Source organism: Prinia subflava, chromosome Z (genome assembly GCF_021018805.1).
Source record: "Prinia subflava isolate CZ2003 ecotype Zambia chromosome Z, Cam_Psub_1.2, whole genome shotgun sequence".
In the NCBI taxonomy this organism is placed as follows: Eukaryota; Metazoa; Chordata; class Aves; order Passeriformes; family Cisticolidae; genus Prinia; species Prinia subflava.
Window position 1 is genome coordinate 65,772,559 of NC_086283.1, and position 15,405 is coordinate 65,787,963.

The 15,405-nt window shown below is 36.7% G+C and overlaps 1 protein-coding gene across 1 annotated transcript in view; it reads left to right on the forward strand.

Annotated features, from left to right (window-relative positions):
• Positions 1 to 15,405, forward strand: part of LOC134564541 (atrial natriuretic peptide receptor 1-like) — a 36,550-nt gene that overhangs the window by 4,670 nt on the left and 16,475 nt on the right. Inside the window, exons 4-11 of the mRNA XM_063423435.1 lie at positions 1,885 to 2,013; positions 3,958 to 4,062; positions 4,607 to 4,709; positions 6,313 to 6,458; positions 9,679 to 9,751; positions 11,973 to 12,120; positions 13,546 to 13,632; positions 13,897 to 14,040. Of these exons, the coding sequence (XP_063279505.1) occupies positions 1,885 to 2,013; positions 3,958 to 4,062; positions 4,607 to 4,709; positions 6,313 to 6,458; positions 9,679 to 9,751; positions 11,973 to 12,120; positions 13,546 to 13,632; positions 13,897 to 14,040 (935 nt within the window). The remainder of the gene's footprint in view (positions 1 to 1,884; positions 2,014 to 3,957; positions 4,063 to 4,606; positions 4,710 to 6,312; positions 6,459 to 9,678; positions 9,752 to 11,972; positions 12,121 to 13,545; positions 13,633 to 13,896; positions 14,041 to 15,405) is intronic.

Below are 15,405 nucleotides of genomic sequence, written 5' to 3' on the forward strand. Positions count from 1 at the left end.
GTTAGAGAGTAGGGGTGCAACTCCAGATCTACAGACCTGGATCTATAAATCCAGGGATAATACACTCTGATTTCACACTTTTGTCGGCAAGTAGCAATTCTCCATTCCTATATAGGAGCACCTGGGACAGAGGGTGGAGCCTCACTTTCTGTGCTGTTGTGTAAGGCATGTTTACATAACATTTTTCTGTGTCTGAGTGTTCACATTGCAAAGTTCAATTTAGAAAAGCTGTTATCCAGAGTTATTTTATTTAATATTGAAAGATGATCCATAATCTGTCTGCAACCGCAAAAAGTTGATTTTTTTTTTGTCATCTATGTAGTATCCTTTAAAACAGCTTAAAATTTGTTTATCACATTTTCTGAAATGGATGGCTACTAATTGTTCTGAGAACTTAACCATGAAGAAGGTTTTTTCGCTGCTTGGCATGAATCTGATTTTTCTAGTCTTCCCCAGGAGACCCCTCAAATCAGTAAGGAATTTGGAAAAGTCAGAATTTTGTGTACTTATATATACCTTGAAAATAGAGACAGATAGCAAATATTTTTAAAGAGAGCTAAATCTATGCTGCAGTTTTTCAAAGGGATCAAATTTACATCTCATTTTGACTAGAAGGTTGTCTGTTTGACACTAAAGGTTATAGTGGCTGACCCAAATATACCTGAGGCTGGTGAGTCAATGTATGGGCATCAGTGTAATTGGGTGAAGTCATGATGAAGATACTGAATAAAAAATAAAGACTACTGGATAAATTTTGAGAAGAAGCCCTTAAGAAAACTACATGATGGAATTAGACACAAACTTAATTATTTTTCTTAACTTCCAGTATGAACTCAAAGGCTAATAAATGTTAACATTTTATCTGTTTGAATATTTTGGAGATTGACATATTTGCTTATCTCATATTTTAAATATGTCTATGCCCTTGTAATTCTGGCCATGAGTACAATCTATGTTAATCTAATCCTCTGTGGTTTTGTTTATTTGTCATAATAAACAGAGTCTTTTCATAATAAACAAACCCTACTGTCTTAGATCTACTCATTATTGGCTAATTCTTCTTTCATTAAGAGCAAGCGAAAGAATAAATCATGTGTTCTGGAATTGTTTTATAAAGATCCAACACAAGTGTGTAACATTTCAGCTGAACTGCAGTTGATTCTGATTGTATCTGAGTAAGTCATGTTTGCAGAAAACAATTTTATCTTACAGCCAAATTTATTAGAGTGATAACCACTGAGAGTGTAATTGAGGAAACAGTGTTGCATCAAATATTTTGAGGGGAATACATTCATCTTTCAGGAATAAATTTTCAAAAGTTGTTTTATAGAACAGTCTGTTCATAAGATCTACTCTAAATTTGTCTTTTGAGGAATTGTATCTGATGTTATTGTCCATTGTACTTATTTTCCTTGACAATTTAGATTGTTGAGCAAAGACTGGAGCTAAGTAGTCTGTATGAATTGCATGCATAGATTAAGGTTTATGATTGAAATCACTGAGACTGGAAGTGGTCAGGGACGCATATATATCTGAGAGTGTCTTTGTCTGTGCCAGATGAAGTAGTGCCAAGTAATCCCACTTGGTCATGAAGTCAGGCTGGAAAGAGAAGTGGAGATTGGTACCTGCTTGCAGCACAGTGTCTGATAGAAGTCCCTAGTATATGGCAGCAGACAGAGGTCTAGTTGACAACAACCTCCAGTGCTCCAGGAGCATTTAAACCAGAAGACAACTGAAAGAAAGAAACCATTAAACAGCGTTTATTTGACTACATATGTTTTTACTGCTAATTTCTCTGTGCAGAATAAGGAACAAGCTCTCGTTTTTATTGCGATTTTTGTAAATGAGGAATGGATGTAAAAGTTTTTCTTTCTCTCCTGCTTGGTTAGCAATGCTACTGCAGCAAAGGAGTTCTGTGAGGAGCATGAATGTCCTGCCAGATGGAAAGATGCAAATGGGGACAACTGCTGTGTCTACCATGCCAATATTCATTCCTGTCCTTTGGCCTTCATGGTTAGTGTGATGGTGCAGCATCATGTACTCTGTTCTTGCTACTGGATGAAACATTGCAATCAGCAGGTTCAAGTTTGTGAAGTATTTCTGTGATTACAATTAGACCAAATTTATATAGTTCACTGTATATTCAAAAATTATGGTTCATTAAAACATCGGCTGTCTGTCAGTTTTATATTTTTTGCATTGGATGCTGAGACTGCAAGGCAGTATTCAGATTCTCTCGTTAGTAGGACCAATTTCATCCATCTTATTTTATCTGACTTGGACCACTGTGCATCCAACAGAGAAAGAAAGACAGATCACTGCATTCTAAAACAAGCAGGGCAAATTGTTGGTTGGAGGTATTGCAGTCTCTCTGTTTTATAGAGAGACTGTGAATAATTTGCTTGGATTACTTGAGTTGAGGGGGCTGAGTATCACTGGCTGTGACTTGTAGAACTGAAGCCTATATACCTGTGTCCTGAGATGGAATGATTTTTCTTCATTGTGTCAGAGTAAAAAAAAGGAATCCAAATACAGGATAACAAAATTTGTTCATGGAGTAAAGGCGAGTTCCATTCTTAGCCTGTCTGCTTGGCCTGTCACTCTTTGAATGAGTACTTAAAGTTCTGATCCTAAACATACAGTTTGGAGCACTTTTCTTTTTCTTTTTTTTTTTCTTTTAATCTGTGAGGTAAGACTTATCCTGCATAAGAACTTTCATGCAGCTGCCTAGTTTTTCTAATTAATCTCCCTTCTGGAAATGTGACACATTCTTCGTAATCAAAGGTGGTGTAATAGGAAGCCTAGCCTACACATATTGGAGCTGTTTCATACCTTTATGTGTGAAGGTCTGATGACTCCACAACAGCTCTAGTTTGCTTCTTGAGAGTCTGTTCTTAAGGACTTGTTTTATAAATGATTCCCTGAAAGCCTTAGCTGGTACCAGGACTTTGGTTTAAAAGAGGAATCCTTGCTAGAATCCGTCACATCAAATTTTTTGTCTAGAACCATAATAAAAAACTTCAACATCCCACCTGCTGTGGTGACCTCGCTATTATTTCTATTTTTATGATTAGTTCTGCTTGAAGTTGTGGTGTGGAAATGGCAAAAGCATGCATCATTTGGCTTCTTCATAATTCTCTAAATGTTAGAGTATCTGCTTAAAGGAGCTCTGAGCTATTTGTCATACAGTTGAATGTCACTGCATAAGAGTGAACATACATTCAAAGTCAGCTTTTTTCCATTGTTTGAGAGGAGTTTGGGGTTTCATTTTTTATTTTTTTTCAGTATCATGTGTTCTAAAACATTTTATTTAGTGTCCTTCATTTCTTTTGTCTTGGTCTATTACTTACAGTCCTTTGAAAGAAGTGTCTGAAGAGTTACCTGGAGTTGGGAGACCAGCTTAATTCTTTCAAGTAAACAAAAAACTGCAAGATCTTTGCATAGTCAAAATTAATCCTCTGTGTTTGCCATTCTAGGAGGTTTACATCTTAATAGCTTTATTGAGAAGTGCTCTGCAAACAGGCCCTGAAGCAGTGCCTCCCTTCCTCATTAAAGGAAAAAAAGAAAAAAGCTGCTGTATCAGATGTGACACTTCAGTAAAACCACTTGAGAAAAACATTAAAAGTGGAATATGATTCTGGTTCTGGTTCTAGCACAGCAAATCCAAAAAAGTGAACCAGCTTCATAAGATCACTCATTCTGAGCACACTACTGAGTCTCATGTTTTAAGAAATAACAATACATGTGAGATCTTAACTGAATATATGAACAGTTGCTTCTCTGTTATTTTGTCCCAGAACCATGTTGCTTGTGTTTTGGCATTATGACAGCTTTGGTTATGAAATAAAATTTTATTTGCTGTTAGAGAACATAAGTAATTTTGAGAAAGTAAAAGAGGAGGAGCTAGGACTTTCATTGTTTTCTGGTATACTGACATAACCAATATATCTGCTAAAGGCTAAAGGAAGAATATGTGGTCCATGGATCCCAGATGATGGTCAGATATTTACTCATACTTTGTCTACTGCTGGCAAAATGAGCCAAAGAAACTGGACTGCCAAGGTAAATTATATTTATTGCATGTAGGATTTTGCCTGATTCGCTCTTTTTGGAGCTTACTTGCTAATAATTTAATGCAGTTCATTGATATGTTCTCTATTTCATTTATATATATGTGATATTATCTAAGTTATGCATGTAGCTGAGTACTATTCCCACCTGACTTGACTTGGAAGTATCACCTCTACACCTTAGGTGGGTAGTGGAAAGAATAGGAATGGGAGGAAAATTATTAGCATCATCCATCCATTTGGGGTCTATACAAACAATGCATTCCACTACTGACTGGACTGTGATCCTATCTGAAAGAAATAGCAGGAAAGCATACATGGCAGAACACACAGGGCTGATAGCCCTACCTGGTGAGAAGAAGACACACCAGGAAGGGAATCAGATCGGTTTTTCTCACAAGAACTGTCTCCCCTGATTTCGGAAAAAATGTACAAATTTTTCTGAAGGAAACCAGAGTCAGCCATTTCTTGTTATAAAAGCCTACTACATGCAAGTGAAGTTTTGATGCTTGCTGGTTTGTTCATTTGTTTCACAGGTTGTTCTAGTTCACGTGGGTGTGACTTCTCTCATCGCACACATCAGAGTTGGGAGAATCCAAGCTGCTCTGGAAGCAAAAACCACAGTCCTTCCTGCAGTAGGTATGACATAAAATGAAAGTGTGAGGTAAATGCTTATTGTCTGCAAACCTCAATGCTTTTATATTCATGCATGGTTACCGACAGCAAAAGTGATTCCTATCCCAGCCTAACTTTGAAAAGACGCAAATGTCTTCCAAAATTCTTCGTCACATAACACTGAAAACTGAAAAAGTGTTTGAGCTTCTAACAATTGTATTAATCTAGAACAGTAGAAAGCCACTCTCGTCAAATGAGTAAAGTCAAATACCATGACCAATGGCTTCGGGTACTACAAAGTTTGTCAGCAGTTTACGGGAATGTGAGAATATTCCTCCTGCTAATATGCTGAGGATCCAGACACTTTTCTTCTGAAGGGGAACAGACTAGTCTTAAATATACTGGAAAGGTAGAAATCCATATTGATTCCCTTGTTCACATTAAAAATTGCTCCCAAGGGCATCAGTCTTTGTTTTCTTTAATATACCTGTACAGAGGCAAGCAGAAATAACTGTAGCAATTCTCTTAGTGGTGTAAAATTTTAAAAGTGTACTTGTTCAATGACTTAAACACACAACCTCAGGAAAGTTATTGGCTAGAACAAAAGTGTCATCACAATACTCTTGTTAGCTACTCTTCTGGAAGTGTGAGAATATATTTTCCAATGTTACAGAAACAAAAACAACAACAACAACACAAACAAAAAAACCCCACAAACAAACCACAAAGCAACTCCAGTGTGAATAGAAGTATTTGTCTATAGAATTTTGTACTCGTTTCTAGATAACTGCAGCTGAATTTTCCAGGAAACTTGCAATATATCAGAGAAGAAATTTTTAAAAATGCAGCTCTACCCCTGAGGCAGAAAGTGACTTCTGTTATTATCTTGGTATTATACTGGAATTAATGAGGCTGAAACAGATTTATTACTGAGCAGTGGAATTTTTTTTTTAGGTTTTTTTTTTATTAAAAAAAAATTACATAATGACAAAATAATACCTTCAGCTCACCTCGCAAGTCTGGAGTACAGCATGATATTAGTTTAGTCACAGAGGTAAAATTGAAAGGCCCTTCAAGACATGGGAGAAAGACTTTTGTTATTTAAGACTTTTGTTTTAAATTACATCTGATATTGCTGATAATTTATATAAGACCCAGGAGTAAAGTAAAGGAAATTCTTGAAGTGTGGGTTGCAAGATTTCTGTCTGCAGTCCCCAGTGTCGTCTGCTGCTTCTGAGTAAGGGTCCCTGGCTTCTGGGGATCACAAGCGTTAGATTAAATACAAAGAATGCAAAAGAAAATGCAAGCCTTGAAGAACTTTGAGTTTCAGAAAAAAAAATGTGGATAATGAGAAACATGATAGTGATGAAGTTTAGATTTATACACAAAACATGTCAAAGGCTCAGATGTAATTAACATTTAACCTGACCAAAGAGAACCTGTATTACTTCAGAAATTCAGATTGTTCTTTAAGTTGCTGGTATGGTCTCTCTGAATTCTCCAAAATTTATTCTTTCTGGGTTTCTGAAGGTTTCCCAGGTCAAGAATCACATGTTTAAATCTGAATACAATTTGTAGATGGAAACTGCCTTAAATTTTTCTGGTGTGTGTTTTGTTTTCTAATCAGTCTGTGGAGATGGCTTTTGCGAGGAAGAAGAAGGCTGCTCTACCTGTCCAGCAGACTGTGGGGAATGCCCTCTTTCTGTTGATGTTAAGATAGCAATTGCTTTACCAATATGTTTAGTCTGCACTGGATTCATTTTGACAGTCATGGTAAGTACCTGTTCTCTACTCATGTATTTCCTTTCTCTTCCATGATTTTATTAGACAGAGTAGAGCTCTCTCTTAGTAGAGGGAGAAATTTTCTTCTTCCTCCAGCTCCTATGTGCTACGGAAAAAAGCAGAAAGAAGGGAAACAACTTTTAAAGCTTCCTTATAAGGGAAGTCACATTGTACTAGGAATTTTCATTCTGTAAGAGAGAAGACTGAGGTGGAATGTAAAGGAAAAAAATATTTTCCACAATATGGGGAGTAGGGGATTCCAACAAAGTAAGAGTATTTTTCACTCACAATAAAACTGGTTTATGAAATTAATGGCTTCAAAACCCTATGAAGAATTATAAAAGGCTTCATAAACAAGTTGCGTAAATTCATTAAGGGGCTAGCTCCACAAGAGGCCATTAAATCTCTGAGTCCAAATTGAACTTTAAAAGCAAAACATTCAAGTTGGGATATTCTCAAAAGAATCATGGGGAGAAGATAAATTTTTTTTCTGTTTTGGTCGGTTGATTTTTTTACTAGGTTTGTTTTCTTAGTGCAAGAACCAGCTTGGTTCAGTTCAAAGTGACTAATTTTGCATAATAGTTATTAATTATTGTAGCAGACTTATGAAGGAAAAACAAAAAGGGAATGAGGAGAGAGGAATGTATAGATACTGGAGAAATGTTTTGGGTGTCTTTGAATGAAAATGTCTGTATAAAGAGAGAATGATATTATGACTTAGTACTTAAGAGTGCATTCCTTATGCATCTGTATCTTGAAAACAATGCATTTATGAGTTTCATAACGGAGGTATAGCATGTGAATATGGCAGTTGTAGAGTCATTGTATTGACTATGTTCATAACAGGTAATTTATTTAGCCTGTAAAATAAAGGCCTTGGCCTATATGTCCCGTAAAACTATAAGCTCCTGTTTCCTCGGGGATTCCTTCTCTTTCCATCTTATATTGTAGTTGCAGTGAGCATCTGCGGTAGGCAGCGGCACAGAGAGGGAATGAGTAGGAGAAAGCTGATGGCCCACAAATTGAGGTTCTCAGGGAGGGCTGAATCTGTCTTTCTGTACCTCACTGTGTGACTTTCTGAATTAGAAGCAGAAGCACTGTTGAAAACTATTTGAGTATTCACAACAAGGAAGTTGTGACAATGAGTTTATGACAACTGTCCAATAAAACCACATGATTTGATAGAAATATGCAGTTGGACAGATGAGAAGTCTAGACAGTCTTAGGTAACTGGCTTTTTAGAAAGAGTGATGGAGATTCTTAGTCTCGCATATGTTTATTTGAAGTTCTTGTAGCAAAATAACTTTATTTCTATTGTTCTATTATTTCTGCTGCATTTCTGTAGGTTTAGAGTAATTTGGGTTTCTTCCTTCTTTCATTTCTGTAGACATATTCTGCTGACTTCTTCAATAGCAGCAGCATGGGGGGTTTTTAGTTTTATTGGGTTTTACTGTAGTAAGATAGAAAAGATTGTTTTATCTAATTCAGGAATTGATACAATGTAAAAGGAACTATCTGGGAAACGAATGCCTTCTTTAATGCTTTGAGGAGCGGAAAGGATTCCTTTGATATCAGTGTCAAAGGAAACAAGCCTAGTATTTATTCTTGCTAATATGTCTTTCTACAGTCACACCTTTGCAAGATAAAATGTAGGTTTCTTTCCTCAGAAGCTTTTTGAAATAAATGGGATGACTTAATTTTGATTCAGTGAGCTTTATATTTGTCACAATTTCAACCAATATATCAGCACAATCTCCACAACCTGTTCCTTGTCCGTTATCTTGGCTTTTGTTACCTGTTTCAATGAATGCATCATTCCTAATATAAAATTTTGCACTAAAGAAAATTATATCATGATGGTAAAATGCTGCTTTGATTTAACATTTTGGCATTGACTGCAGTCATAACAACTGCATAATTTAATCTGTTGCTCCTTTGAAAGCATGCATTTACAATTTGTAAATGTTAGCTTTGCATGTCAGCTCTACCGAAAATCAGCTATTAGCTCAATGCCTTCTTTACAAAGTAGCCACAGACTCCCTACCTAATATGCTTTATGATAGAGTATTTGACATAATATGGCCTAATTTATAGGTCATGGGTGTGATAAATGCCAATCACTCGCTTTTTGAAATTTATGAAAATTTAATAAAGAATAAAAATTGGTTACAAAAAAATTAATACAATAATAAAAGTTTAAAAAGTTTTCAGAGACAGGACAAATAATGAGGCAATAAGAGCAAAGAAGGTAGCCCAGGACTACGTCCCCCCTCCTCTCCAGACAAAGGCTCGCAAGGAGAAGGGCCCCGTTAGGGAGAAACCTCTCTATTTTTGAGGACAAACTTTAATGATTATGCATACTTTATCTAAGAAAAGCCCGTTTGCCAAGAGCCTTCTGCTAAACCCCTGGCATCCTGGAGTCTGGCGTAACCAGGTAGCTTTGTGGATTCAAGGAGATATGCATAAGCTGGCTTGACTAGGGTGGCTTCTGTGGATTCAAGGAGATATGCATCTTTCCCTCTGAAAAATCCAAGAGGGGTTTTAGTCTGGCTTGTTGTAATTGTTCTCGTTGTGCAGAAACCTCCGGGTTATCTTCTCTTTGCTCTTGAGCTAAGGAAAATACCTTACACACAATTTTTACTTAGATTCAATGTTAAAAACTACATTTACTATATTATTTAAAATGTTAATACTACATAACTTTTCTACCTAGCATATTACATATAGTAAATATCTGCGTAGAGCCACACACACAATATGCCTTTTTCACAATGGGCTAAAAAAAAATATTCCAAGATATAAGATACATTGCTCCTTATCTCGGGATTGGGATGAAGTGTGTTCTTGTCATGTACCTAAATAACATAGGACATGAGACGTGTAAACCCTTCATCTGATGTCCAGGCTGAAATGTAAATGCATAAATGTTGACAATAATGGAGAGTTTGTAGACAATGCAGAATATGACATGTAATTAGTTCTGGAATATAGCATGTACAGTTTTTAATCTATTGATTAGGTGCTGTTTTCTTCTAAGCCTGTTATTAATAGTTTTTGTTCTAATGTTGCTGTAAGACATATGCTTGATGTTGGCACTTCAGATTTAGTTTGGCTACTTTTAAATTTTCATATTTTATAAAAATAATCTCTGATTCAATTCCTTCAAAGACAGGAGGACTACATTAGGAATTATTTTTTTTTACTTTTGTAGTGGTTTCAATACCAGAAACAAAAGATGCTTTGGGATGAAAGCTGGATTATAGACTTCACCTGCATCAAACAAGGTTAGTAACTTGTAATTTTGATACTGTGATCCATTTCCTTATTAATTTTAAGAAATAATCTTAATTATATTGTTCATATTTTAAGTTCACTTGCAAAAAGTGAAGCTGTTTTTGAAAGACATATCCAATATTCCATCCCTGTAACCTCTGTGAGCTGCTCACTCCTATTTTTGTTAATCAAACCTTTAGACAACAAAGTTATTTTAAATAGTTTCCTTTTTTTTATTTATGTTTAATTTGTTAATTGAAGAAGACAAGCCTACCCCAAAATAAACAGATAAGCTCTGGAGCTGGACAAAACAAATTACAGTTGCTCCAGTGGATATAGCTTTCTTTATAATTGATCTCACTAAATTGCCCTGGAATTGCACAAATATACTGAGGAATATAGCACTATCTTAATTTCTCTCAGTGTATGCTGTCTGTGGCAGACCTGTTAATTAATTTTGGCCAGAGGTTTGGAGGGGTTTTTTTTTCTATTTTATCTTCTGGTTATAAAATATGATTTAATTTGTTCTAATTAAACAAGTTAAGAATAATTTCCGGTGGTATTATGTGCTTTATTATGCTGTACTTAAGATACATATAGATTATTTACTTCACTGTTGCTTGATTTAGCATTCAGAAGGAAAAGAATTCTTAGATCCTCAGAAAGGGTAAATCCGTACAAGTCTGCTATGCTGATTGTACACACTGTCATTTTCTGTCTCTGGAAGAAATTGCTCAGCAGATGTCTGCTTTGTCTGTGTTCTGTTGGGTTGCCAGTGTCAAGATCTTCTTGTGATAATATATAGTAAAGATACTTTCAGCCTCTAGACTTGAACATTAATTTCTGTCCATACTTTTCATAATATATCCTTGTAGTTGTAAATAAGAGATTTTGGCTTAGAAATTAATTTTATTACAGGAAACATAATGAACTTCAATCCAGATTTGTGAAAACAGAAATGGAGAAAAGTGTTTTACAATATGACAAAAAGTAACATGAGCAAATTTTCAGCTGATAGTAAATTAGAAAATGCCATAAGCATCACATGTGAGAGAAAGAAATAGAAGGAGACTGAGGGAAATTAGAAGCATGATCAAAAAATAACAGATTAAAATTATTTTGAAAAATCCAAGATGAAAGATGTAACTTTATTGGAAAAAAAGGCTGAAAAGCAGCAATACTGTTTAAGAGTATTGCTCTAAGAGTGATGATTAACAACTTAATGAGGACTGATAACATTATAAGGTCTCAGACAGTATATCTTCTCTGGACAGAGTTGTTCAGAGCTGCTGCTACCCACAGTAGCCTGAAATACACAGATATCTGAATGAAAACACATCAGCAGTGCTGTACCCAGGGTACATAGCACTTAATATGAAAAATCAGCTTTATTTTTTTAAGATAACTTTTTTGTGTGTGTATTGCACCATATATAGAGATATAGATATATATGCAGTCTTATTCTCAAAGCTATCTCAGGGATCTGTAATGTATTTCTGGGTGGAATGCTGTAGAAAGCTTCAAATGTCAATGCAATTTTGAAATGCATATGGATAATACTGTGGTGTGGGAACATGGCAGTCCTGATTCAAGGTGAGATGTTGAACTTCCTCAGCAAGATATTTCTACCAGGGAGAGTTGAGAGGTCTCAGCAATTCTGAGACTAATCAGCTAAATCTGGATTTTAATTGGAGATTATGAGATGTAGTTCATCAAATTCGTTTTGAAGTCCATTTTTTACTGTGAGCTGATAAATACACATAAAAAAATTTACATTGAAAATCACTGGGATTTTTTTCCTCTTACTGTATTGTTGCTCTTCTCTGACTTCTCTCTGGTGTCAGAATCACTTCCCACATTCCTGTACTTTACAGTCTTTTAGGAGCTCCAAATAGACTTGTTAAAGTATGGCACAGGGTTTACTCTCCTTCCCTCTGTCCTCAGCTTCCATGTAGCAGAAAGGGCTAATCATCTCAAGAGCAGAGAAATGAAAATTGCATAAAATCCTGAGGATTAGTGAGTAGTATCTCTGGCAATGAATCATCTTTGAATTTTTTTTACTTTCTATGCAGCAGTCACATTCCAAGCAATGGCTTTCTCGCTTAAGCATTAACAAGAGCAGATGAGATGCAAAGATTTTGGCAATTCTCTATATTTGTTTGCCTCTGGAGTCTCCACCTGTGTACAAATAGGAACCTTCGTGTGCCTTTTCTCATCCCATATCCCATTTAGATTGCGTTACACGGACAGCAACAGGAAGCATGATGAGTGCTCCCCCAGCACCCAGTGACTCCAATGTCAGCTGTGTTACTGCTGTGAGCTCCTGCACAGCAGCTGCCAATGTGTCCAGGAGGAAATACTTCACCCAGACTGGGAGATAGTAAGTGATATATGACTCATTTACTGCAGTATCTACTACATATGTTTCACCTTGGTTTCTGGTTCTTGCCACTTTATGTTGATAGGCAGAGAAAAAGCTTGAATTTGTCTTGTTAGCCAAATCTGGTAAGTTAAGATCATCATCTGACTTCTGTACTGCATATTGTCTGTGGAGTACTTTTCATGCCAGGTTGGGTTATCATTTGTCCTTTTTTTATAGGGTCTTGTTAAAAGGTTGTTGGTACGTAAGATGTCCTGCATCTGTTAATGAATGGTCCTTGCTGTTCAAATGTATCTGAAGCCAAGGCTTTTCTAAAACCCTTTTCCAAAATGCAGGCAGAGCAAACTAGGTTCTTTGCTCTAATGAACACACAGTAGCACTTGAGAAATCTTGTCCTTTAACTAGCTGACAAGACTCAAGATTCAGGGCATTTCACCTCTGAAATTATAAAGGTGCGTATCATGTAACTGTAAGGAAAAATGTTATAGATATATCCTGCCATCCAAAAAGCAGCTTTTCCCATAGAGGTGATAAAAGGAAGAGATAGAAACAGAACATGTGCAAAGCTGGAAGCAGATCCTTTGAATACACAGGAAAGGATCTGTGCTTTGCAGGATAAAGAAGCTCACTTGGTATCGTTGGCTAGGGGAGAAAGTGCCTTCAGCAGAGAATGTGGAAAATCACATCAACTTCAGTGATGAAATACTGAGTTCAGCATTGATGTTTTTTGCTGCTTCTTTCTAAATGGTGACATTTTCATCATCATCATCAACATCATCAGATGACTCAAAGTCAAAAACGTTTATCAAGGGTGAAAAATGTAAGAATGGGCCATTCAGTCTCAATGGTGAAGCACCTACAACTGCTACACTAGACACCCCAGACTCTGTATTTATATGGTGGTCATCACTAGAATTCCTGCAGGTATCTCCACTGAATTCCTTAACTCTAAAAAGGAAAATTGCTTTGCTCTCTATCAAACTCAACTGCTTCTTTGCTGAGAATGCCCAACCCCATGAGAACAAAAGTATGTTAAATGTCAGTGAAGGATCTGCAGAACAGCAGCCAGAATTAATGGATAGCTAGGAGGTGGCTGTTTGTATTTCCTCACTCTGACCTTTCCTTTGCTGCTACTCCATCATCAAACTTCCACAAATGACTCCAACACTCCCATTCTAAATGTTGTCCACAGATCAAGATTGATTGCATATAATCACTAATGCTTCCTTTATCAAAAGAAACAGGGTCCAGTCCCCTGTCTTTGATTCAGATTTACAACCATATATAGACATACTTAAATTCTCTGCCTCATCTCTAGAGATATGAAGCTGTTCCCCATTACAAAATATATGCAGCCCATTTTTGTAGTATTGCTGGCTTCTGAAGTTGCCCTACAACTGTAAACAGCATTTCATTCTGTTTCAGTGATGGCAGAAGAGTGGCCATAAAGAAAATAATGAAGAAGGCATTCACACTGTCTAAAACCATACGTAAAGAAGTAAAGCAAGTGAGGTAAGAAGTGAAATCTCAGAATTATATGTTGTTCCATTTTTACACTAATTTTTAGGGCTTAAAATTTTTCCAAATGTGACTGTAAATTCATATTTCTCTTTCTTTCAAACTTGAAAGACAGCAAAGATCAAAATTTTGTTATGTCTATTTTACTTTTTCTTTTGATTGTGAGACAAGGCGCTTGGTTTTCTAGTTGCACTACAAAACCAAGAGGGACATCTGTAAAAATTACTGTTGTGTTGTGATTTTTGTTGATTTTCACAGGGAACTTGACCATCCCAATCTCTGCAAATTCATTGGAGGTTGTATAGAAGTTCCAAATGTTGCTGTTGTCACAGAGTACTGCCCCAAAGGCAGCCTGAGTGATGTGCTCCTCAATGAAGATATTCCTCTGAACTGGGGTTTCAGGTAAAAAAATCCAGCTTTTGATAAGCTAAACGACATAGATTGTGCTATATGCTGTTTAGAACAATATGTTAATTTTAGGCAAAGTTCTTGTCTAGACAGGCCTGTACTGTGATATATAGAGAGGAAGAAGGGAGGGAAGGAAGGAAGGTGCAGAAGGAAGGAAGGAAGGAAGGTGCAGGAGGAATGAAGGAAGGTGTGGAAGGAAGGCGTGGAAAGCACGGAAGGCAGGCAGGAAGGCAGGCAGGCAGGCGGGCAGGAAGGAAGGAAGGAAAGAAGGAAGGAAGGAAGGAAGGAAGGAAGGAAGGAAGGAAGGAAGGAAGGAAGGAAGGAAGGAAGGAAGGAAGGAAGGAAGGAAGGAAGGAAGGAAGGAAGGAAGGAAGGAAGGAAGGAAGGAAGGAAGGAAGGAAGGAAGGAAGGAAGGAAGGAAGGAAGGAAGGAAGGAAGGAAGGAAGGAAGGAAGGAAGGAAGGAAGGAAGGAAGGAAGGAAGGAAGGAAGGAAGGAAGGAAGGAAGGAAGGAAGGAAGGAAGGAAGGAAGGAAGGAAGGAAGGAAGGAAGGAAGGAAGGAAGGAAGGAAGGAAGGAAGGAAGGAAGGAAGGAAGGAAGGAAGGAAGGAAGGAAGGAAGGAAGGAAGGAAGGAAGGAAGGAAGGAAGGAAGGAAGGAAGGAAGGAAGGAAGGAAGGAAGGAAGGAAGGAAGGAAGGAAGGAAGGAAGGAAGGAAGGAAGGAAATTTGAATATCCAATCCAACTTGTCTTTTGGATGTTTAGTTTAGTTTAGTTTAGTTTCATATATCTAGAATTTGCAATGCTAAGCCAATGACTTTTCAACTTTTTCTCTAGTTACTCTGCAAAACTATTTTAAAACCCCTTTTTCCATATATCTTTACTTTGTTCCCAGATATATTAGGTATCCTGATTTAACTAAAAACCACATCTTTGTTTGTGATGACATATTGGTCAAATGGTTAGCATACCTGCAAGAGGTTTATTTTTCTTACCAAGACAGGAAATGAGCTCACATTGTCAATGAAACTTTCACAAAGGCACTGATATTGTTTTTTGAGATTGATCTTCCTGACATGTCCTTTCTGCTTCTGCTGTATGCTTGCCTTCAGCAAAGAAAAATGGTTTTCAGGAAGGAAACCTTCCAAATAAAGGGAGGAAGATAATAAAATTGTTTCACTTGTAAACATGTAAAAGCACTCCAAAAACATGTAAAAGGATACAAAAGTACTCAAAGTTTTTAGAAGAAACTTTACTCTCTTGGTCTGTGAGCTCAGGGAGATGTGGGTTTTTAAACAGTCACCTTAAGTGTTTTGGAAAAAGGAGCATGGGGACACAAATTGAAAACTATATTTTCTGTAAAC